The 20,053-nt window shown below is 50.4% G+C and overlaps 9 protein-coding genes across 9 annotated transcripts; 3 read left to right on the forward strand and 6 right to left on the reverse strand.

Moving 5' to 3' along the window:
* Positions 1 to 342: 342 nt before the first annotated feature.
* BO87DRAFT_424592 (UPF0047-domain-containing protein) lies at positions 343 to 3,588 on the forward strand (the record flags this gene model as incomplete). Its single annotated transcript, XM_025627244.1, has 8 exons — positions 343 to 598; positions 663 to 915; positions 972 to 1,072; positions 1,670 to 2,084; positions 2,145 to 2,472; positions 2,523 to 2,565; positions 3,057 to 3,358; positions 3,430 to 3,588. The coding sequence occupies 8 exons, from the start codon at positions 343 to 345 to the stop codon at positions 3,586 to 3,588; spliced, it is 1,857 nt and encodes a 618-aa protein (XP_025481172.1).
* A 71-nt stretch (positions 3,589 to 3,659) lies between these two features.
* BO87DRAFT_375314 (zinc-finger domain-containing protein) lies at positions 3,660 to 4,677 on the reverse strand. Its single transcript, XM_025623002.1, has 3 exons — positions 4,261 to 4,677; positions 3,976 to 4,143; positions 3,660 to 3,926 (listed from the first exon to the last, which is right to left on the reverse strand). Exons 1-3 carry the CDS (start codon positions 4,606 to 4,608, stop codon positions 3,798 to 3,800), a joined length of 645 nt encoding a protein of 214 aa, XP_025481173.1. The 5' UTR covers positions 4,609 to 4,677; the 3' UTR covers positions 3,660 to 3,797.
* A 238-nt stretch (positions 4,678 to 4,915) lies between these two features.
* BO87DRAFT_385382 (uncharacterized protein) lies at positions 4,916 to 5,659 on the forward strand (the record flags this gene model as incomplete). Its single annotated transcript, XM_025624720.1, has 3 exons — positions 4,916 to 4,984; positions 5,051 to 5,440; positions 5,492 to 5,659. 3 exons carry the CDS (start codon positions 4,916 to 4,918, stop codon positions 5,657 to 5,659), a joined length of 627 nt encoding a protein of 208 aa, XP_025481174.1.
* On the reverse strand, positions 5,653 to 6,581 carry BO87DRAFT_21586 (uncharacterized protein). The gene is made up of 2 exons (XM_025618652.1): positions 6,262 to 6,581; positions 5,653 to 6,217 (listed from the first exon to the last, which is right to left on the reverse strand). Exons 1-2 carry the CDS (start codon positions 6,473 to 6,475, stop codon positions 5,739 to 5,741), a joined length of 693 nt encoding a protein of 230 aa, XP_025481175.1. The 5' UTR covers positions 6,476 to 6,581; the 3' UTR covers positions 5,653 to 5,738.
* On the reverse strand, positions 6,543 to 7,932 carry BO87DRAFT_21535 (putative dephospho-CoA kinase). Its single transcript, XM_025618648.1, has one exon. The coding sequence runs from the start codon at positions 7,729 to 7,731 to the stop codon at positions 6,904 to 6,906; it is 828 nt and encodes a 275-aa protein (XP_025481176.1). The 5' UTR covers positions 7,732 to 7,932; the 3' UTR covers positions 6,543 to 6,903.
* A 3,148-nt stretch (positions 7,933 to 11,080) lies between these two features.
* Positions 11,081 to 11,634, reverse strand: BO87DRAFT_375317 (uncharacterized protein). Its single transcript, XM_025623003.1, has one exon. It carries the CDS (start codon positions 11,356 to 11,358, stop codon positions 11,092 to 11,094), a length of 267 nt encoding a protein of 88 aa, XP_025481177.1. The 5' UTR covers positions 11,359 to 11,634; the 3' UTR covers positions 11,081 to 11,091.
* Positions 11,635 to 12,280: 646 nt separating this feature from the next.
* On the reverse strand, positions 12,281 to 14,553 carry BO87DRAFT_331747 (putative MFS sugar transporter; the record flags this gene model as incomplete). The annotated part of the gene is made up of 9 exons (XM_025620346.1): positions 12,281 to 12,815; positions 12,876 to 13,260; positions 13,320 to 13,376; positions 13,427 to 13,468; positions 13,519 to 13,712; positions 13,775 to 13,859; positions 13,936 to 14,126; positions 14,194 to 14,393; positions 14,469 to 14,553. The coding sequence occupies 9 exons, from the start codon at positions 14,551 to 14,553 to the stop codon at positions 12,474 to 12,476; spliced, it is 1,581 nt and encodes a 526-aa protein (XP_025481178.1). The 3' UTR covers positions 12,281 to 12,473.
* A 1,208-nt stretch (positions 14,554 to 15,761) lies between these two features.
* On the forward strand, positions 15,762 to 17,763 carry BO87DRAFT_21643 (C6 transcription factor). Its single transcript, XM_025618654.1, has 4 exons — positions 15,762 to 15,894; positions 15,960 to 16,484; positions 16,537 to 16,909; positions 16,993 to 17,763. Exons 2-4 carry the CDS (start codon positions 16,005 to 16,007, stop codon positions 17,679 to 17,681), a joined length of 1,542 nt encoding a protein of 513 aa, XP_025481179.1. The 5' UTR covers positions 15,762 to 15,894; positions 15,960 to 16,004; the 3' UTR covers positions 17,682 to 17,763.
* BO87DRAFT_424598 (uncharacterized protein) lies at positions 17,697 to 19,468 on the reverse strand (the record flags this gene model as incomplete). Its single annotated transcript, XM_025627245.1, has 4 exons — positions 17,697 to 18,388; positions 18,440 to 18,812; positions 18,863 to 19,330; positions 19,391 to 19,468. 4 exons carry the CDS (start codon positions 19,466 to 19,468, stop codon positions 17,697 to 17,699), a joined length of 1,611 nt encoding a protein of 536 aa, XP_025481180.1.
* Between the last annotated feature and the right edge of the window lie 585 nt (positions 19,469 to 20,053).

Genomic DNA, 20,053 nt, shown 5'->3' on the forward strand with positions numbered 1-20,053 from the left:
AAAACTGCATCATAATTTAAAATAAGCTTATCCAGAACAGTCTCTGATCCATCGCCCTCTTCTGGCCACTCACGAAAAAAAAACAGGGCCCCGTCAACTACATCGCCATGACATCATGTCCAACAACCAGCCCTCAGGACAAATAAATAGCCATCATGCAGACAATCAAGCCAATTCACCTGGTACACTGCCAGGGCAGTCTATATTACTGTGTACATACTGCTCCAGGCTATGCGACTTCCTAGAACCTTCCTCTGCCACTCCAGACCCCTGCCACTCCGAACGCCACCCACCCTATTCAACCGCATCAGCTTCATCCATTTCCAGCCCACAGCAGCTAAAATGGCAAACAACACTCAATACGGAGGCGATCCTCTCCCCGATGTGGGCGCCACCTATCCCTCCCAGAACAACCAATCCAAATCCGGCGAAGACGACTGGACAAAGCGTCCGCCCTACAGCATCCGCTCCCCTGAGGAATTCGGGCCCGTGAAATGGCGTGGGAAATGCCAATGCGGCCAGGTGACTTATCAATTAAGCCGGGACCGACCATTGAAGTCTAAATTCTGCCACTGTCGGGGCTGTCAAGTGACGCATGGTATGTCTGCCGTGTCGGTAGTAGCTTCTTACGAGGTAGTGGCTGAAACATGCTGACTGTGTAGGCGCTCCATTCCAATGGGCGGCTATTTTCCATAAATCTGATCTCGCTTTTACGAAGGGGGCTGAAGGCCTGTCGTTCTACTCCTCCACGAATGACACCCAGGAGTATAAGCTTCCGACTAAGGTGTATTGTTCCTATTGTCGATCTCCTATTATGGACGAGGGACGGAATGTCTGCTTGATGTTTCCGCAGGCCATCGAGAGCGCTGATTATGATGAACATCGACAGCACTGGCGCGAGGCGTTTGAACCAGAGTGAGTGGTCCTTGGAGTGCCGGCTTAGATTGCATGATGCTTATGATGTCGTATAGGTGCCATATTTTCTACGGCAAGCGAGTCCTGGATATTCCGGATGGGAAGCCCAAGTGGTCGGGAATTGATGAGCAAAGTGATCTTTTGGATGAGCAAGGCCGTAAGAAGGAATGACTGGATGGGAAGAATAGTAGCCCCCGGAGCCGGATGTAGATATACATGTTTTGTTTTTCTCTATTATTTAGCTGTCACGAAGTATGAGCAATGATTAGGCTTCAGCCTTGCCAGAAGTTCCCGAGCAGCTGATACTACCATCGGACCAATAATATCGACTAGATTGGAAATATGTTCCTACGGTGTAAGTCCCCGTCCGGCTCTAAATCAGGGTGATCGACAGGGCTAGAGAACTTCAAGTAGTCATCACGAGCATGTGAGAGCCGGGAAGACTGGCACTTATCCAGCTGCAGTGACCACGAGTGCAGCTATGCCAGCCAGCAGCTGACGACTTCAAGACTACTCCAGTCGATACCCCTGAAATTCAGCACGATGCCATCCCCATCGGTCACTCCGGGATGTCAGGCAGGCACCAGATTCATCCGCGAGACCTGGAGTGCAGGGTGGGGTCAGCCAGCCGTAGCCAGATAGCGTCGCGAACATCGAATATAATATGCCGCGATACCTAGATAGATGCTCTTCAGAGTAGGATGCTTGCCATATAAACACTGCATGATGTGGCTTAAAAGCAAACACACTGTAGTGGCTCTTCTCGCCGCACCGGCGGCAGCCGTCACACAGATATCCAACGATGAAATGAACAACTTCCTCAGCCAAGGCGCTGTCGAGCTCGCTACCCGTTACGCACCTCTCTGGTTCTTCGGCCAGGCAGTGGACCAACCTCCCTGTTATCCGACCTGGGCTTTCGGGGGCTCACCCAACTCGTCGGACATATACGACGCGGCTCACAAAACACCCGCTGCACCACAGTGCGAGTATCCAGACGTGGGCTGTGGATGTCGCAAACCTGGAGTAGCAACAGGGAATCCTGGTCCTGCATTTCCCATCTACTACACGTTCAAGCAGTGCAACGAGACCGATGTGCGGGTAGTGTATAACCTGTTCTATGAGAAGGACGGGGCCGAGGTGCTGGATCTGATTGACACTGGCCATGACTAGTAAGACGTCGCCTAGACCAAGCCAACCATTTAAACAGACAGTCTGATGTTCTCGACCAGTGACTGGGAACGAGTTGTCATCATCCATTCACGAAATGCGAACAACACCTGGCAACCCTCTCGTGCGCTCCTGTCGGCCCATAGCGGCTACCATAATCTTGCATGGGGCAGCATCCATAGCACCCTGACCACAGAGCAAATCAACGCTGGGGACGCTCGAAATTCCGATGGTGTCAAGAATAATGACCATCCAAAGGTGTATGTGTCATGGTCGAAGCATGCACATTTTGACACCGTCTTGACTACCTGGCTTGATCCGCTGAGCCAGTCACTCGATAATGCGTTTCGCAGCGATGACTGGTGGCACTTTGTCGAACCGAAGTACTATGTACGTTTCAGTATCCCTGATCATAAAGTATAGAAGCTAACATCGCACAGATACGATCGGATAACTCGACCGCAGCTGGAATAGCATTCAACAGTACAGATTGGGGGTCAGCGACGAGTAATCCGCCATATGTACAGGATAGCGTATGCTCTGCGCCATAGCTACCCCAGCTGTATACAATTTAGCCGTAGATATATATAGCGCAGAAGCCAATTGATGACTAGATGATTGTACCAGAACGAGCCTGTAGCGTTGCAGCGGTAAGTAATAAACACCCATCCCTCCCATCGGGAACCAGAAGATGACGTCGATGCGCGGTTCCCCCACCAGAAATTCAATCCCTCACTCCAACAACATCACAACAACAACTTCATTAAACAATTCCCCCCTCTTCCCACAAAACAGTAACTGTACGTCCTCCCCAATATACTACACACCACCTTCACCACCCCTTCCCATCCACTACCATCAATCCCTCCCTCCCATCTCACCCGCAAACAACCCCCACACACCACCCAACCCCGCAACCTCAAAACCTCAAAACCATACACCCACACAAACAGCAACAGCTAACCAACACCCAGTCCCAACTCACAAAACCTCAACAACAATGTCCTGGTCCCAAAAAACCTTCACCCTGCCAGCCCGCTCACGCGGCAGCTACCTCATCACGGACCACGTGCTGGAGCAACTCCCCGAGATCAAGAACTACAAGGTCGGCATGCTGAACCTGTTCGTGCAGCACACGAGCTGCGCGCTGTCACTGAACGAGAACTGGGATGATGATGTGCGCGCGGATATGAGTGATGCGCTGGATCGCATCGCTCCGTATGATAAGAAGGGGAATCTTTATAGGCATTCGGCTGAGGGGGAGGATGATATGCCGGTACGTTTTTCTTATCTTCGATTAGTAGTAATAGGGAGAGGAAAAGAGCATAATACTGATGGTGCTTGCAGGCTCATATCAAGTCCGCGTTGATTGGCGCTTCGGTTACGATTCCTATTTCTAATGGTCGCTTGGCTACGGGTACGTGGCAGGGTATTTGGTACTTGGAGTTTAGGGCCATGAGACACTCTCGGAAGGTGGTTGCTACGATTCAGGGTGAGAAGGCTTGACTTGGTGGTGGTGGGGCAGTGCGGTTGTGATTGTGTAGAGTATACGTCTGAGTGGTGTAGAGTGGATGGCGTACGTGTGGATATATCAGAGTATATCCTAGAAATTCAAATATTCAATCTAACGACTTCATTGACCTGGTACATCTGTACAACAGCCGTATGGCTAAAGGATAAAAACAAAACATCGTCAACGCCTATAAAATCAATCTTTACCGCTGCTCGAATCCACCCTCGGTCACACGCTGGCTCTCGTTCACCTCGGCGGCGTCACCGGTAGGCTCGAGAGGGTAGCTGGTGGCGGGGAGGGACTTGAGGTAGGCACGGTGTTGCTCGTGGGCCTGTACATTATTAGCACGTATCATTGATACGAGTTCAATGGCAACATACGAAGGGAAGACCGCAGTAGCCGCAGGTAGCAATCTCGGGCTTGTCGGTGTTGATGAAGACTTTGGGGTGGCCCAGGGGACCGCCACCACCGTCACAGCTGACGACGCGCTTTTTCGTCCAGCGGACGGGCTGTCTGTGGATGAGCTCAATGGCAGCCAAGGGTTGGGGCTGAGAAATGTTAGCGTTTCTTATGTCTTATATATCAATATTGCCATGATCATAATATTCCCCATCCCACACGACCAATTGACCGAAACTGAGCGGAGGAAGTTATTGAGAACGCACCTGCAACTCCATTATCGTCTGCTCGAAGCGAGGACCAACCATGGCCTTCTCCTTGGGCTGCTGGCTGGCAGCCCAGGTGGTGGCCCGGTTGGGAGCCTGGAGGTGACGGGTGCGCTCGCCCGCCTCGGGTTCCTCCCTCAGAGGAGCATCCCAGCCGCCCATGGCATCCACAGGAGTAGCATTGGTGCCAGAGACATTCGGCTTAGCGGTAGGCGGGGTCGGGTCGTTGGCAGGGATGAAGTTCTCGGAGAGGCGAGGGACGGTGGTCGAGTAGCTGGCCCGGGCGGCGAATCGGGGGGTGAAGGTGGAGGAGAGGGTCGCGACCCGGCTGCGGAAGCAGGGCAACATGCTGGGCAATTGAGGTCCGGAATGGGACGCGAGAGTAGCTGGCGGATGGAGCGGAGGTGAGGACGAAAGGACTCGGGTTGGAGAGAGATTGGATGAGGTTTCCAGTTTGCGGGAGCTGCTGCGCTTGAGCCGCCGGCCAATCGGCGGCGCTCCTGCGGCTGATGCGGTGGGATTCTGCCGCCTGGGAATTTCGGCTTTGCAATCACGGCCATTCTGCTGGCTGTCGTTCTTCAATCCTGGATGACTTCAATTTATGCTTGTTTTTGACGGTTTTCGGTTCTGCACTTACATCTTCTGGGCATTCGTCATGAGGGGCTCTCCTACCTCTGGCTCAAAGCCAGAGAAGACCATGTCTTCGCGGCTGCTGACCATGAAGGTATGTTTAGCAACATCACAATTTATTTTCTTTTTCCGTTTTAAGAATACTAAAATAATGTCGTAGTTCATGCAACGTGCTGCTGCCACAAATGCTACCCGTGAAACATCCCAGCCCGCATCCACCGACGAGTCCAAGGCCTCTACTCCCCCGAAGCGACAGAGATTGTCCACCGGCCCCGCTGAAAGTCCTATCGGCACCCCCAAGTCGGATCTCGAGGCGATCTCGGCTGCCCTCGCTGAGGAAGAGGAAAAACGGAAGGAAGCACTTGCACGCCAGGCTCAAGACTCGGGTGACACAGAATGGGTGCTCGACTATGGTGTAGCGGAGCCCGTTGCTCAGTATGCGCCGCCGCCGTTCATTGTCGCGGATGGCTCGCTGGATGCGGACGATGATGACATGGCTGTTGGTGGCCGACAAGCATACGGCAATTTCAAACGAAAGAAGAAGACCGCGGTTTGTTTCATCACATGATACACATAAGATTTTTTTTCTGACAATTTGTAGACCGGTGAAACCGAGGCCGAGTCCGATGATGACGATGTTGATGCGATGATCAAGAAGGAAAGCAACAAGCCACATCGTGTCAAATTGTCACAACTCACAAGCATCTCTGGTGGAAGACATTCGACGATGGGCGACGATAAGAAGCAAAAGAAGCGCAAACATAAATAAAGTACACTTGAAAACCGACACATCTGGAGACGAGTATGTTCCGGGCCTTGCTCGCCAGAAGACGAGATTCGACATTGCCTTACCAATAAGTCCCGTTAACCCTCGCTTGGACGTGATCATGAGCCTGGTAGGCCTCATATGCTCGGTCGTGGTAGCCCGTCATGGGTGAATATGAGTACGGGTGGGCATCGGTACCACTCTTGGGCGCTGTGCCATACCATTGGCTTCTGCCAGGATATTTGTCTTTTGATCTATCATAGTCGACGACTGCATTCATTCTTGGTTCTACTCTGTCGGCAGTGGGACCGTACAGATATCTGGCAGACTGCGTTGCTGACCTACGGACAGCAAGTTGGCCGTTCGTGTATTGGTATGAGGACGGGTTATGCTGTCGGGTATTGTCTCCTGGCTGACATTGAGCTTGGCGAGACTCTTCATCTCTTTCTTGGCGTTCCATGAGTTGTCTGCAAGATTCTTGGAGCTGTGCGTGTTTTCTGCGGCGCTCAAGCCAGGCCTCTTTGCCCAGCTCCAAGAGCTCACTCTTTGGGACTAGATGAACTGCTTTCGTCAGCCCGATCACTTTGAGTACCTGCATTACATACCGCGCTTCTGTGGAATGTCCCCAGTGTACTGCTGACGACGGGTCTGAAGGGTGGTATTATACTGTCTTTTCGGGTCGATTGGCCGGTATCCTTGCTGGTAAACGTTGGGAGGAAGCGATGAGCTATCTGCACGCTGCTCTCGCCTGCGGTATAGCGTAGGACTTCGCTCGTCCACCTCCACCCAGTATTCCAATTCATCGAAGCAGAAGCACATCTTTAGCGCGTATTCCAGATACCAGCTATAGTACCTGACCTAGTCATCACTCGTCAGTATTCATCCACAGATTCAATTCAACACATTCATACATACTCATTCGCACCAAATGCACTATCTTGTAAAGCTCTGTACTCGAATGCTCAAAGCGAGATGTTCATTCAGTCACACCCTGCCTGTGCAGTGAGTAGAGGTGAAGGGGAATTTCTCTCAGTGAAATTGATCATGCTGCCAGCGTGGGACTGAACGCCGAGAACCAGCTATACCTCCCTAGGCAGTCACCAGCAGGTGTTCCAGACGACGACTAAGCAATCCAGCGTTATCACCAGCATATAATATCATTAACACGAACCATACAGCTTACATCCAGCACAGCACAAGCACACCTATTCGCACCACCAACCCTACACCCATAGCCATAGCTATACCTACAACTTGGCCTTCACCTCCCTCTCCCTCTTCTCCCACCCCCTCTTCAACCAGAAATTCACCCCCAAATTCCACATCGCAACCGCCACACCCACCGGCGGCACCAACCACAACATCCAAGCCCACCATTGCGGCGTACTCTTCCTCACGACTCTCATCGCCCTCTGCACCTCACTCTCCAACTCCCCCTTATCCCCATCATTCCACACCACCACGCCCCTCGCCGACTTCACCCCCCGATACTCCGCCCTCTCCACCTTCCCCTTCACATCCCCCTGACTCCTCACTCGATTCTCCGCATCCTCTGCCGTAAGATGCGCATCTCTCTTCCTCAACCTCTCCATCTGCACCGTCGGATCCGAAACCCCCACCACCATCACCGTCCCACACAGCAGATCCATCCCGCTCTCAAACAGCAACGGCACATCCAGAACCACCGCCCAGTGACCGCGCACATAGTAGTATAGCAGCGCTTTGTAGACTTCGCGCCGTACAGCCGGGTGCACGATCTTATTGAGGATGGCGCGGTCTCGCTTGCGGGCTTCGGTGGTGCCGAAGACGCGACGGCCTAGTGCTGGGCGGTTGAGGGGGCGGTCTGTGGTTGTTGTTGTTGTGTCATTGGGATCGGATGCTGGGAGAAGGAGATCCGGGGTGGTTGGCCCGAAGTAGTTCACGATGGCTTTGTAGCCTGGGGTGCCGGGCTCGACGACTTTGCGGGCAATCAGGTCGGTGTCGATGATGGGGAGGGAGTAGGGTGCGGCGGAGAGGATGGAGGAGACGGTGGATTTGCCGGTCGCGATGGAGCCGGTGAGGCCTATTATGAGCATTTTGGGTGTTTCTTTGTGTTGTTTATAGAGTAAAGGTGATGTTTCGTGGAATGTCAGGTGGGAGATGGAAGTTGGAGAAAGTTGGTGGTTGATCTGCGGGGAGAGCTGCAACTTGGACCGAGGCCAAGATTACTACCCGCTGGATTGATTTACTTTTGACTGTGATCAATTCAAAGCCAAGTTTCTGGTCTGTTGATGAACGTTCAATGCGTCAGAATTATTTCGTATCTAAATAGTCTATCGTAAATATTATACAGGAAGAGAATTTTTTTCCTCTCGTTTCATACCCCCCAATTGCAATCCCACGGCAGGGAGCGCTCTCTAGTACCTCCAAGCTTGGGATATTGTACCTGTCAACTTCTCATTTTCCTCCCAGCCGATCCTGCCGTCTGCCTCGCTTCTTCAATCATTGTAAACAACAACAACAGGTAATCGCGCGATATAAATAACAGTCGCAGGGAATTCGAATGTTTTCTGGAAGGCAGTGAAGAGTTTCCGGTCCTTGTTCCCCATCCTCAGGAGTCGGATTGACCTGCTCCCGAGCAGAGTTGAAGCGGTTTCTAGCGGACTGCGGTCTGGTGTTAGTATGATTGCGCCCTAAGAGTAGAGTATATCTATCGAATCCATCTCACCTGGCCGCCCAATCAACCAACTGCAGTTCCACACTTGTGGCAATTCTTGCCGGGGATGACCCAAACATCAGTCCCCTCTGAAAGACAATGGGGACATTTCATTCCGGGCATCTAGTATGTCATTAGCATCGGTCGCAAAGGCTATTCACACACATAGCAACTCACAGGCATGGTGACGGCTTCGCAATGAGATCAACACAAGGAGAAACAGGAAGTGCAAAGCTCTCAACCAGAGGATCAATTGTGATGTGAAATTAGTAAAAATCAACTGAAGGGTATTCAAAGGCTTATAGACGTGTTCTTCGACAGAGTTCACCTTGTCTGGGACACGCTTTTTTTCCACTCCATGAACTTAAATCTCGTCGGTCCCGAGCATCCCACCTATATATAGCCAAAACTGGACTTGTTGGTGTCCCTCCACCCCCCATTACGCCTCCTGGGGCAGGCGACCTATGTTCCCATCGGGAGATCTTCACCTTAGTCTGGACCGATTGATTGGAGACACGACCTGGCCGGACTCAATGCATCCAAAGATCAATCATACATGGACCCTGGTTTAGGCAACATGTCATGTCCGCCGCAGCAATTATTCGGATGACTCGGATCTTCCCGTCGATGACTTGCATCTGGGGGTCCCAGCTAAGGGGAACCTCAACCAGGGAGGGTTTCAGCTCTCCTTACCTTGGTGTGATAGATACGTGTTGGGCTATACCGAAAATCGTCTAGGTGGGTGGGAAGAGTGAGTGATGCATGCCACAAGGGCTGAGATGTGAGCGATAAAGGAAAAAGGAAAGAGAGACGTGAACTATAGCAGCAGAGCAGGGGGGAGGCAGGAGGGATTGGACAGGGAAAAGGTGACAGAGAAATTCCCACAAACCCCCGAAAGGACCACTCAGCATTTGAGATGCATACAACAGACCGTTTTATGCAAGCTACGACGGGGTTCTCGGTAACCGGGCCCTTGCTGTATGTCCTATGGCCAAAAGAGCAAATGGATTGTGACTGGTGTTGGGAGGCCGGGAGGATCAATCTCTCCATCCCTAATCCCACACATCGTAGTGGGCTCTCAGCACAAAAGATCAGCTCCGAATTTTACCATCTGATGCTAATAACAATGTATAGGTCACACTTAATCTAAATTGATGCTCGATGCGAGTACGCTACCGAGTTAGCGCCGGCTGCAGCCCGTCTCGCGCATATGGCGGGCTTCAGAGACGCAATCCTCGATCTGCACAACCCACGGCGTTCCCAACAGCCACATTGTATTTCTCTCTGCATATCCTGATTTATGTGCTATGCCCGTCTAGCTTCAAACGGGTGTCTGCTAATTACTCATGCAAGAGTGTCGTCGTTGTGCATGGTGTCGTACTCAATCAGCCGCAGGTTGTTGGCCAAGTGGGGAAAAGAATAAACAATTTCAGAAATAAAAGAAAATTAATCGTTCACCCCCGGCTCAACCAATGATGTGGCTAGAACCCCTACAGCCCAAGGAGGCTGTCCAGCTGAGATCTGATCAGTGACACTCTGGTCCACTTGGAGCCCGGCTGTACGAATCACCCACCCTCCCATGCGATCTGAGGCTGTTCTACATGCCGATTTTTGGGAAGTCCATCTTGTGGAATGGAAACCCATGGTGTAGAAAATGACATTTCAACCCCTGCCTATGAAGCCATATTGTTTGCTACCTTCTGGCTGCCTGTCCCCCCATCTGCTATCGGACTAAGCACCAAGCACTAAGAGGACTGACGGGAGGGATGGAATGCCGATGCGCCAATGATCAGGCCGGATCAGTCAAATACACAACACAGAATCACCAGTCAATATCGGGACCCTGTCTTCTGCACAGATCTATACCGATGGTTGGGAGTGGTCTATTCGTTAGATGTACCAGCGCGGCGAATGCAACGTGCAAGGGCTACTCTGGGTACTTCGACTGCGCTTCTACTCTTGCTTCTATGAGTCGTTTTTCGTTTGCATGCGTGTTATGTATAGATTATTTTATTCTATTTTTATTTCTGCTATTTTCTATTTTTTTGGTTTTGGCCTGATCTTCGCGTTCGTTCGCGTTCAAGTCTCGGGGTTATGAAGACACCCCAACACAGGTGGCCGGTTTCAAGTCCGACGGTGGGACAGGTAAACGCACAACTTACTTACTCTATCACAGTTCGGTGGATTAACCATCGCCAGACGTTGATCAGTCTATCACTCACGTCTTGGCCAGGAAAGCTCAGACCGACTTACGGCCGGTGATTCGCAGGCAGGAATTGGATACATATAAGCTGTGGAGCCCCTGACCTCGCTTGATGGGCCGAAGCGCGATCCGAATTATGCGGATAAGGAGGGCTGATTGGGCGAGGTTATTCTCCGCTGTTTGTCCCCCTCGTCGACCCTGTTTTTTTTTTTTTTTTTTGTCTATTCTTTGAAGCAGCCATGCAGCTGGCACAGTCACACTAATTCTTTCACCCCCCGGGGCCAGTTCATCCCACTCCCTTTGCCTTCTTTCGGTGCTTCGAAGTGGCTCCGGACAAATACTACGAGTCTAGCGCCAAATTACCGGCCACGCTAGACCGGTAGTCGCCCCCGAATATCGTAATTGGACACTAAAAGCAGCGTGATATTCATCGAATGTGACATGTCACACTTAAGAGATATGGGGGAAAGGAAGAGACCCGCTCCTGTCAAACAACGATGGCTAATCTAAGGAAGATAGTAACAATATACTATCTATCTATCTTTCGGGATAGGAATAGGGATAGATACTATTTACGGGGTACTCTACCAGTGAACTCTGCTCGGTACTCTCTCCATCTGCATCTCCACCAACCAACCCAACCATCAATCCCCGCCCATTCCCATCAGTTCTGTTTCCCCCTCCCACCTCTTTGTTTGCTTGCTTGTCCCATATTCCCGGATTCCATCCATCCATCCATCCATCCATCCATCCCCCCATCAAGCAGAAAGGAAACCCAGATTTGTCAAACCAAACCAAATCCATCCTGCCGCGCCATCATCATTCCCGAAAAAAATTGCACAGTTAGGCTGCCATCATTGAGGACTCGCATCACGCTCACCGCAATTTATTCTCTGCCCTTTACCACCCCAATGATAACCACTGATGCATTATTATAGCTCAGCAAGACTCTTCACCGCGTGTATCCACCCACCCCTGGGGGGCTCTTTTTGGTCCCCGATATCCCTCATGTATAATATAATCATAATGTAATGTTCAAGATTGATAAACTTTGAGCCAAATGCATCTTGCATACATACGGCCGGTCCTGGGATATGTACATACATATCACCAGCTCACTTTTTTCTTTTTCTTTTTTTCTTTTCTTTTTTCCGTTTTTATTCAAAGGCGTGGTGGGGAGGGAGGGAGGGGATGGCCCAGGTATGTGCATATGTAAGTCGTCCTCTTCTCGGCTTGCATGGGTCCGTCCGGCGGTCTTAAATTACCTTCACCAGCTCGCCACAATTCCAGGATGCTCGGGATTCGTTCTTGCTCAAACGTCCTGCATTCGCTGACTGGTACTACTGAGTTAGTTCCTGGGGTCTTCGATGACTGACTGACTGACTGACTGACTGACTGACTGACTGACCGAACTGGCTGGTTTGAAAGATAATAATTAATGAAGCTTTCCCGGCAACGCAAGGTGATATACTCTCATCATCAATCCTAGTCGTGCGCAGTAAGCCTGATGATGCTACTGGATACAGTGTCGTACAAGCCTTTTCGGCGGTCCTTTGAGTGATCTAAATCCCATTCACTTCATTGGATGGATGGCCCTGCGCTTTTGCTATCTACTTACTACCACGGGCGCATTGCATTGCGAACCATTCCTTTCTTGTTTTGTTCTGCAACCACTGCATGAAAGTGAGTGCTTTAATTGCTAGAAATTGCCTCATACTGGTCACCCCTTGAAAAGAAAACCCGCCGTGGCCAGCACAGCGGGTTTCCTGTAAGCTCTCTCTCTCTCTCTCTCTCTCTCTCCACATGTGCAGACGCCATACATACATACATTCATTTCATGTACATTGATCATACAACCGGATGCGCGCGAATTTTTTTATTTTCTCATCCTCCCTGCCTCGCGCTCCTGGCTTCCTTCCTCAGACCTGCTCGACTTGCTCGTCCGATACCCCGGCGACAACACTGTCCTGCTTTTTCTCCATGTTCTCGGAGCCGGTCTCGTCCGTGTGTCGCATCAGTCGTTGGCCTGGTACATGGCCGTGTTGCTTTCGCTGTTTCACGAGCTCTTTGGACATTTGCACGGCGCTTTTTCCCGGGGTGGTGAATAGGTAGTCGATCTCTTCGAGGGTCAGTTTGGCGGTTTCCGGGTAGCAGAAATAAATTAGCGGGACGAAGGCGAAGTTCAGGCACATGAAGATGAGGTATGCTTTCCATTGCAGGCGGTTGATGATGATGGGTGTGATCATTACGACGAAGAAGTTCTTTTCATTTGAATGATTGTTAGTCGTGGAAGGTGCGTGAGATTACTAGTAGTGACTTACCCAGATCCAGTTCGACGAGATACCCACGGCGGTTCCTTTGGCGCGCGCATGGAGGGGTAAGATCTCGGGCACGTAGCACCAGGGGATGCAGTTAACCGATGCGCCAAAGATAAGCATGTACACGAAGAAGAAGGCGACAGCAGCTGACGATGTTGCATGCTCGTTGGCGTGACCTTTGAAACTGAGCAGGATGGATACCATCATCATGCAGATGCCTAAGCCGAATGATCCCCAGATCATGGGAGCTCTGCGACCGACGCGATCCACGAAGAAGGTGGGGAATATACTTCCGACGACGAACATAATCTGAACGCAGCCGCCGAGAAGATTGGAGAGATTCTTGTCCAGGCCGACGTTGGTGTTGAGTACGGTGGGGATGTAGTATCTGGGTTTCATTAGCAAGGCTTTCAGAATTTCGTGAGGTGAGTTCTATGCCCAACATACACGACCATGTTGATACCACCCATCTGATTCATGAATTGCATACCGTATGCAAGAAGACTGCGCGGTTGTTAGCAGATGATTCGCGATAGATAAGACGCGAGACTTACACTCTGTGGCCTGTGGAAACTTCATCCCGCTTGAAGACATTTCTGGTCTCGTCAGCTTGCATCAAATTGCGATGTTGAAGGTGGGCACATACCTCCACTTGTACTCCCCGTATTTCGTCTCCACGGAAATAGCCTCCAGGATTTCTTCCTGCTCTGCCAGGATCTTCGGGTCGTCCTTCGGGCGCCCATACACATCACTTAAGATCTGCAGTGCTTCCTCGTTGCGACCTTCCTTGTAGCAGTACCTGGGTGATTCGGGCAGCCCGAACACCAGAACAATGACCACCTAGATCGATAGATAATCTGCATTAGCCAGAAACTCCAATAAGACAATGTATAATATCTTACAAAAGCGAAAATCATCTGACACGCAATCGGCAATCTCCAAGCGATCTGACCACCAACATAGCTCATCCCATAGTCGAAGAAGTAGCTATTAACCACAGTCAGTATACAACAAATGAAAATGACCACAAATTGAAATGACTCGAAGGAAGAAAGGAATATACCTAATAACAATCCCCACCCCAACCAACAACGGCTCACTACACACCAATTTCCCGCGCTTACTCGCCTCACACAATTCCGCTTGATACATCGGCACCGTCGACGTCTCCACGCCCGTCCCGATGCCCGTCACGAATCGTCCGACCATAATATGGGGGACGGAGAACGCGGAGCATTGGAGAGTTGCTCCGATCTGTACCCATAGATATATTCATATTAGCAAATCATATCACTGTTGTATAAAGAATGGGGTGACATACGATAACCCAAACCATAGCAAACCACATCGCCCTCCGTCGACCAAGCCAATCACCTAATAGGAAATTGACAATACAGCCGGCGAAACACCCCAGATTGTAGATGGAGACGATGATCCCCTCGAGACTGTCGTTGGGGTGGTTCATAGTGGCGAGGAAGTCGTCGTTTTCCACGATGCCGGAGAAGACGCCTTGATCGTAGCCTGCATAGTATTTATTAGAACAGATAGGAGTTAGATTTGGGGTGTTGGGTTGGAATAGATAGGACGGGGACATACCGAAGAGAATGAATGCCATGCCACAGGCCGCCCATATTGCGGCTTGGAGGGCGAAGCCGGTGCCGAAGAGGTTGAATTTCGGCATTTTCTTTGTACCCTTTTTCTAGTATTTTGAAGTCGCATGTAGGGAAGTTTAATCAAGTTCTCTTTGGCTCAATTCTCCAGTCGGAGATGGGACGATGCATCACTATATATGCACGGTCCCAGGTAAGTAGTGAGGGTATGTTGTGACATCGGACAAACCCCGTCCACCCCAGCCCCGGCTGGAATGACTGAATCATGAAACAGTAGTAGAATCTCGGTAGTACCACCACCCCGAGATGGTCTGCAAGATCGTCACCCAGCCGGCTAAAGACAGATAAGACACCCTCGTCATCGATCATGATGCTGATTCTTGGGCCAGTTACTCAAAAGGGAAGGTCGTGGCAACGATTACCCCGGATTGTTGAGGCGCTAGACCAAATTCGGATATGAGGGGGGAATGATGGCCCGGGGTTGGCGACGAGATCGGATGCTGCCGTGCCGTCTTGGGATGGTCTTCTTTTTGCGGTGGTTTCTTGGGTTAGGTTTGGGGTTGCCGAGGGTTGACAGTAGACGTCATTTGATGGTTGTGGGTGTGTGTGGATGAAGGTTGGGATGTGGAGGTGCGTTGGATAGATAGTACGTGAGTTATAGAGTGTATAGCTGTGGTCATGATAAACCCTTGGGATGATATACAGCTGCATTGGTCTGAATGTCTCTATCTCTAGGAAGTAGTATCGGTTGGAAGAGTATGATATGCTTTAAGGAATGCGAAGTCTTGAGTATTGTATCTTTGTTTAAGTTATAGACGGACTTGGTAAGTTGAGCCACCGTCAATGTAGAAAGCTGGATATCTGCACGTGCTAAAGGCTTGTTTTCTGTATCTTTGAAAGTATTTCAAGCTTTTTTCTTCCTCATGGCGTACATCCTACTATGCTTATTGTGTATAAACCATTGCCTTTGGGGACATGTTTCTTTGCTGCACTCAATGGCAGAATCCATCATGGTTCAGTGCGAGTCAATTGACCTCGGCGGATACTCTCGAATCCAAACCGTTCATTCCGGACCCCTTTGTATATATTGAAACTAACGATGGATGTTTGCTTATAGCACATTGGCGTACTTTTATTGAAGATGTTCAGTGACTTTCATCTCCATCTTCAGGATGCTACCCGCATCCCGCTAAACCCGTTTCGGACTCCCATGCGGAGCTGCGTCTCGGCTGTCGCTCTTTGCTTCTGCCGCTTCCTTTCCTCATGGTCTGATCACCACTTTGACGGCACTCTCGGGAATCAAAGAGGCCTCGTTACTCAAAGCATCATTCTTATCTGACTCTGACTAACCAGATGAAGACTTGGCTTAACTAAAGCACTAGACTGACATGTTGACACAACTATTCGCCCCAGTAAGTGAACGTTAGACTTTCCTACTGCTCTGTAAACAACCGCTTACTCACGATGTCTTCAATAGAGTATTGATTGTCTGTGTTATCTCCTATGATCCAGCATCATCGGCATGGACGACACCACGTTCGGTGAAACACCCAGGAAACGTGCGCGGACCACTTCGCTACAAGAGCAACCCGAGCCAGTACCTGCAGACAACAGTTCAGAATCGCCGGCATGGGACCAACTGCAGAGCCCTTACCACCTAGCAGACTACTACACTGATCAGCACAACTCTCCGATATTGCCCATCGGCAGTGACCCTTTTCAGTCACCAGCCGCTAGCTGGACCCAGGATGGCTTCTCGCAGGATCCCGGTTACCTGGCCTCACAGGAAGAGCTGCGATGCATCCTATTTTCTCTCGCGAACTCAACTGCTCCAACCCGAGTATCCAGCCCAGATGTTGTGGGAAGATTTGAACTAGCCGAACAATCACCACCCTCGAACAAATACCAGCCAGAACGGAGAGGGGAGCTCTTGCAGTCTTCTCTGTCGAGCAGGAGGCGAATTGAATATTTGAAAAACTACGTGGCAGAAGTAGCACCTTGGGTATGTGCTGTGGATGACGACTTTTATCGATGCATGACTAAAGAAGGAACAGCTGGACATGTTCGACTCTCAGTGCACCTTTCGTCAGCAGGTTCCCGTGTTGGCTCGCTCCTTTCCCGCTCTTTCCTACGCCATGCTTGCCATTTCTGCTCGTCAGATCGAACGCAAGAATGGAGTTCGAAATTGGTTTGACAGCCTCGAGTTGTACCAAGAAGCTATCAGACGGCTGAGCCCACTTCTTCAACTACGTGACCCGAAAATTGTAGCGGCATGTGTGCTTCTCTGTTGCTTAGAGATGATGTCTGCTCGTGCCCAGGATTGGCGTCGCCATCTTGAAGGCTGCGCCGCGTTGTTTGATGCGTTTGGGATCCACGGCTTCAGCCAGGGCATTCTACAGGCAGTGTTCTGGTGTTATGCAAGAATGGGTGAGTCTAGAGCTGCATTGCATCCCTTCTTTGAGCATTCTACTTTTGTACTGTATAGTTCAATCTTTCTCTGACCGGAGCAGATCTGTGCGGTGCGCTGATCTCAGATGGCACACAGACCACGCTGCTACATCCCTCTAAATGGCTTCCCGAAGGCTACCAGACAGAGGATGCTCATCAGCTGTTTCAGAGTGTCAAGTCCCCAGATATGCATGCAAATTATGCGGTGTATTTGTGCGTCAAAGCGACTGAGCTGGTGTCCGATCGTACAAAGTTTGTGGAACTAGGTGAAGATAATGGGTGTACTCCGGATAGGTTCCGCACACGATGGATCAGCCTTTGGAATGACCTACAATGCTGGTTCTCCAAGCGTCCTAGCGAGCTTCTTCCGGTGCAGACAGTCAATCGCAAGCCTTTCCCTCGTATCCTGTTCGTCCACTGGGCTGCTATCTCATCAAACCAACTGTACCACACTGCATGTATACTGCTGCTGAAGATGATGCCCAAGGACATTCGGCTTCCACGGTCGCAGACTTTGTTTCCTCTATGGCATGCTCGACGAATCTGTGGCATTTCCTTGGCAAACCCACACCAAGGGTGCTTGAACAACTCCATCCAGCCATTGTGGATTGCCGGACAGCTTTTCAGTCATGTTTCGGAGCATGAAGAGATCATCAGGCTGATCCATAGCATTGAGGCTGAAACTGGCTGGGGCACATGTTGGCGGATTCGGGATCTAGAGCTTGCCTGGGGTTGTTCCGGAATGAGATGAACATAACCCTTCATGCTAGAAACCATCAAGGAAGGACCAATCCTCTCGGAGTTGCGTCAGATATCCATCCATGTCCCACCCCGTGATATCGCGCACCCGCTCAAAGCCTTCCAAAATCTCCTGTTGTTGGGATTCATGGGTCATTCTTCTGGCAGCCACCAGGAATGAGGCTATCAAGCAGGGATCCCAGGATTCCCGGCGGTCATTATTCAGTGCGATGCCACAGATACGCTGCGAATGCCACAGTGGCGACAAAGTTATTGACTGCAAGCCCAAAAGTGCTGTGCGTGGCTTACACTGCAGCAAAAGTAGCATGGCAGTATGGTACAACTGATTGCAGAAGGCACCCGTCCCGTTTGCGAATAGCAGCAGCGGAAATCCACTTTCGGCCTGGGCAAGTTGATCGTCAACACCCAAATCTACCATAGGTTGGAATTCGTGTGGTCGCAGATGGTACCATTGCTCAATAGCATCAAAAACATCCAGCCAGCTATCCAGTAGCTGTTGTGGAGCTACAAACTGGCCGGGGCTGGTCTGCTGGTGATATAGCATCAAAGCTTTTCCACACAGCCAGAGGAGGACATGGGCATACGCTCGGGTTCTTTCCCGGACTTCCTCTACCCTTGATAGAATTGGTAGGCTAGGTAACGGGAGCATCGGAAGTTGTATCTCAATTGGTCTGTCGTTTGCGAGCGCTGCACTCAAGCCTGGTTTTGTCAGAACGGCACTTCCATGCGCGGACCATTAGTGAAACGAACCTAAGCGGAAGAACATCCAGTAAGTAGATGACGCAATACCCGGATCCAGGGCCTGATGAGCCAATGGCTCAAGCTTCCGTGTCCTGAGGTTCTGCATGTTCTTCCAAGTCTGAGCGATATCGGTGACAAGCCATCTTGTCTCTTCTAGCACGGCCGTCAAAGCATTCTCAGCAGCGAAAGTGAAGCTGTCCGACCACAGCGGACGAGTCAACTGATCTATACGGCTAAGATGAGACGTTTGCTGTTTCCCCATATCCTTATGGATAACGCAAGCATTGGAAAGATCCAGTAGAGCTGTCATGAGCGGCTCCGAGCTGAGTGCGGTCTGGACAGCAGTGATCCCGAATGGATGAGTGAGATCGCAGATATCGAGCTGAAAGAGCCCGTCAGCCATAAACCTCACCAGACGGTGCGGATACCTACCCATGGTGCTACATGGTACCGATAGTGACATAACAGCTTCAGCTTTGCCGTATCTGTTATAGGATTGGCACTTATGCTTGAAGGCAACCTCTCAGAAGACCCCACAAAGCTAGGAGCATGCTTCATCACCGCAGGTGTACTGGCCACTAGCTCTGACGAGACAAAATCAGAACTAGTCTTTTCATACCCTTTATCCGGAGCGGCCCTATGATAATTGACACCATCGCTTGTTCCCAAAGCAAGAAGCCCATGTACAGCAGATTTGTCCCTATCGCTGAAGGCTTTACTACCAACCAATGAAGAGTGCATAGCAGGAGAGTCGTGCAGGCTATCATCACTGTTATCGGCCTCAAAACCAATTCTAGATGGAGCCAACACAGTCTCATCTCCCGAGGCCCTCGCACCGTCGCTCATACTATCCTCATCTACAACATCATCCCCACCCACCGTAGGATCCTCATTCACAAACTGAATCATCCCCTCGTCAGCGAATATAAAAAATTGAAAACAATCATAAATCTCACTAACCTTAACCCACCTCCACCTCCCCTTCCTCTGCCGCTCTTCTCTCCGCACAACCCTCTCTGCTTTCTCAGTCGACTTCATATTTGTACTAGGACAAAGCTCCCCCTCCGCAACGGTGAAGGTATTCTTCGGTAAAAACGTCACTTGGACACCATAGCGACAAACCAGGTTCTTCTCAATGCAATTCCGACACCGGGGCTTAGTCTCGTCGCCTATACCAACCAATTAGTCTCATCAGCCGATTCCCTGTAATAGACACAATAAAGGAAGAGAACACACATTTTCTTCTCCTAGTCCTACACCGCAAACACCCCGTCCGACACCGCGTAAACTTCGTAGTAAGTCTTTCCTCATGAGTTCGTTTTCCTGCTAATGGCCCCTTCTCACTGTCATCAATAGACGAAGGGGAGATAGATGTATCAGCCATCACCCATCAACAAACACCATAACCCGACAACTGCGAAAAGAGAAAATAATGAGATAATGGAATCGAAAGATAAGATAAGATCCGAAGCTGTGACAGGAAGATAGATAACAACTATTATAATATGATGTCAAAAGCAAAAACAGAAAACAGAAGAGACCGATGATAATGATTTTACACCAAGGTCCGAAACCTGTTTCCGCCCCGTAGACATGAGCTTACTTTTTAAAATCTAGTGCCAA

The sequence above is a fragment of the Aspergillus neoniger genome (genome assembly GCF_003184625.1).
Source record: "Aspergillus neoniger CBS 115656 unplaced genomic scaffold BO87scaffold_11, whole genome shotgun sequence".
Taxonomy (NCBI): domain Eukaryota; kingdom Fungi; phylum Ascomycota; class Eurotiomycetes; order Eurotiales; family Aspergillaceae; genus Aspergillus; species Aspergillus neoniger.

Bases quoted from the DNA above. Each gene is read 5' to 3' on its own strand.
- BO87DRAFT_375314 (XM_025623002.1), bottom strand. From the start codon at position 4,608: ATGTTGCCCTGCTTCCGCAGCCGGGTCGCGACCCTCTCCTCCACCTTC. The intron at 4,144-4,260 runs GTGCGTTCTCAA...AACATTTCTCAG, and splicing joins AGACGATAATGGAGTTGCAG to CCCCAACCCTTGGCTGCCAT. The intron at 3,927-3,975 runs GTATGTTGCCAT...AATAATGTACAG, and splicing joins GCTACTGCGGTCTTCCCTTC to GCCCACGAGCAACACCGTGC.
- BO87DRAFT_21586 (XM_025618652.1), bottom strand. From the start codon at position 6,475: ATGTGCTTCTGCTTCGATGAATTGGAATACTGGGTGGAGGTGGACGAG. The intron at 6,218-6,261 runs GTATGTAATGCA...TGACGAAAGCAG, and splicing joins GGACATTCCACAGAAGCGCG to TTCATCTAGTCCCAAAGAGT.
- BO87DRAFT_21535 (XM_025618648.1), bottom strand. From the start codon at position 7,731: ATGCTCATAATAGGCCTCACCGGCTCCATCGCGACCGGCAAATCCACC.
- BO87DRAFT_375317 (XM_025623003.1), bottom strand. From the start codon at position 11,358: ATGGATTTGGTTTGGTTTGACAAATCTGGGTTTCCTTTCTGCTTGATG.
- BO87DRAFT_21643 (XM_025618654.1), top strand. From the start codon at position 16,005: ATGGACGACACCACGTTCGGTGAAACACCCAGGAAACGTGCGCGGACC. The intron at 16,485-16,536 runs GTATGTGCTGTG...AAGAAGGAACAG, and splicing joins TGGCAGAAGTAGCACCTTGG to CTGGACATGTTCGACTCTCA. The intron at 16,910-16,992 runs GTGAGTCTAGAG...TGACCGGAGCAG, and splicing joins CTGGTGTTATGCAAGAATGG to ATCTGTGCGGTGCGCTGATC.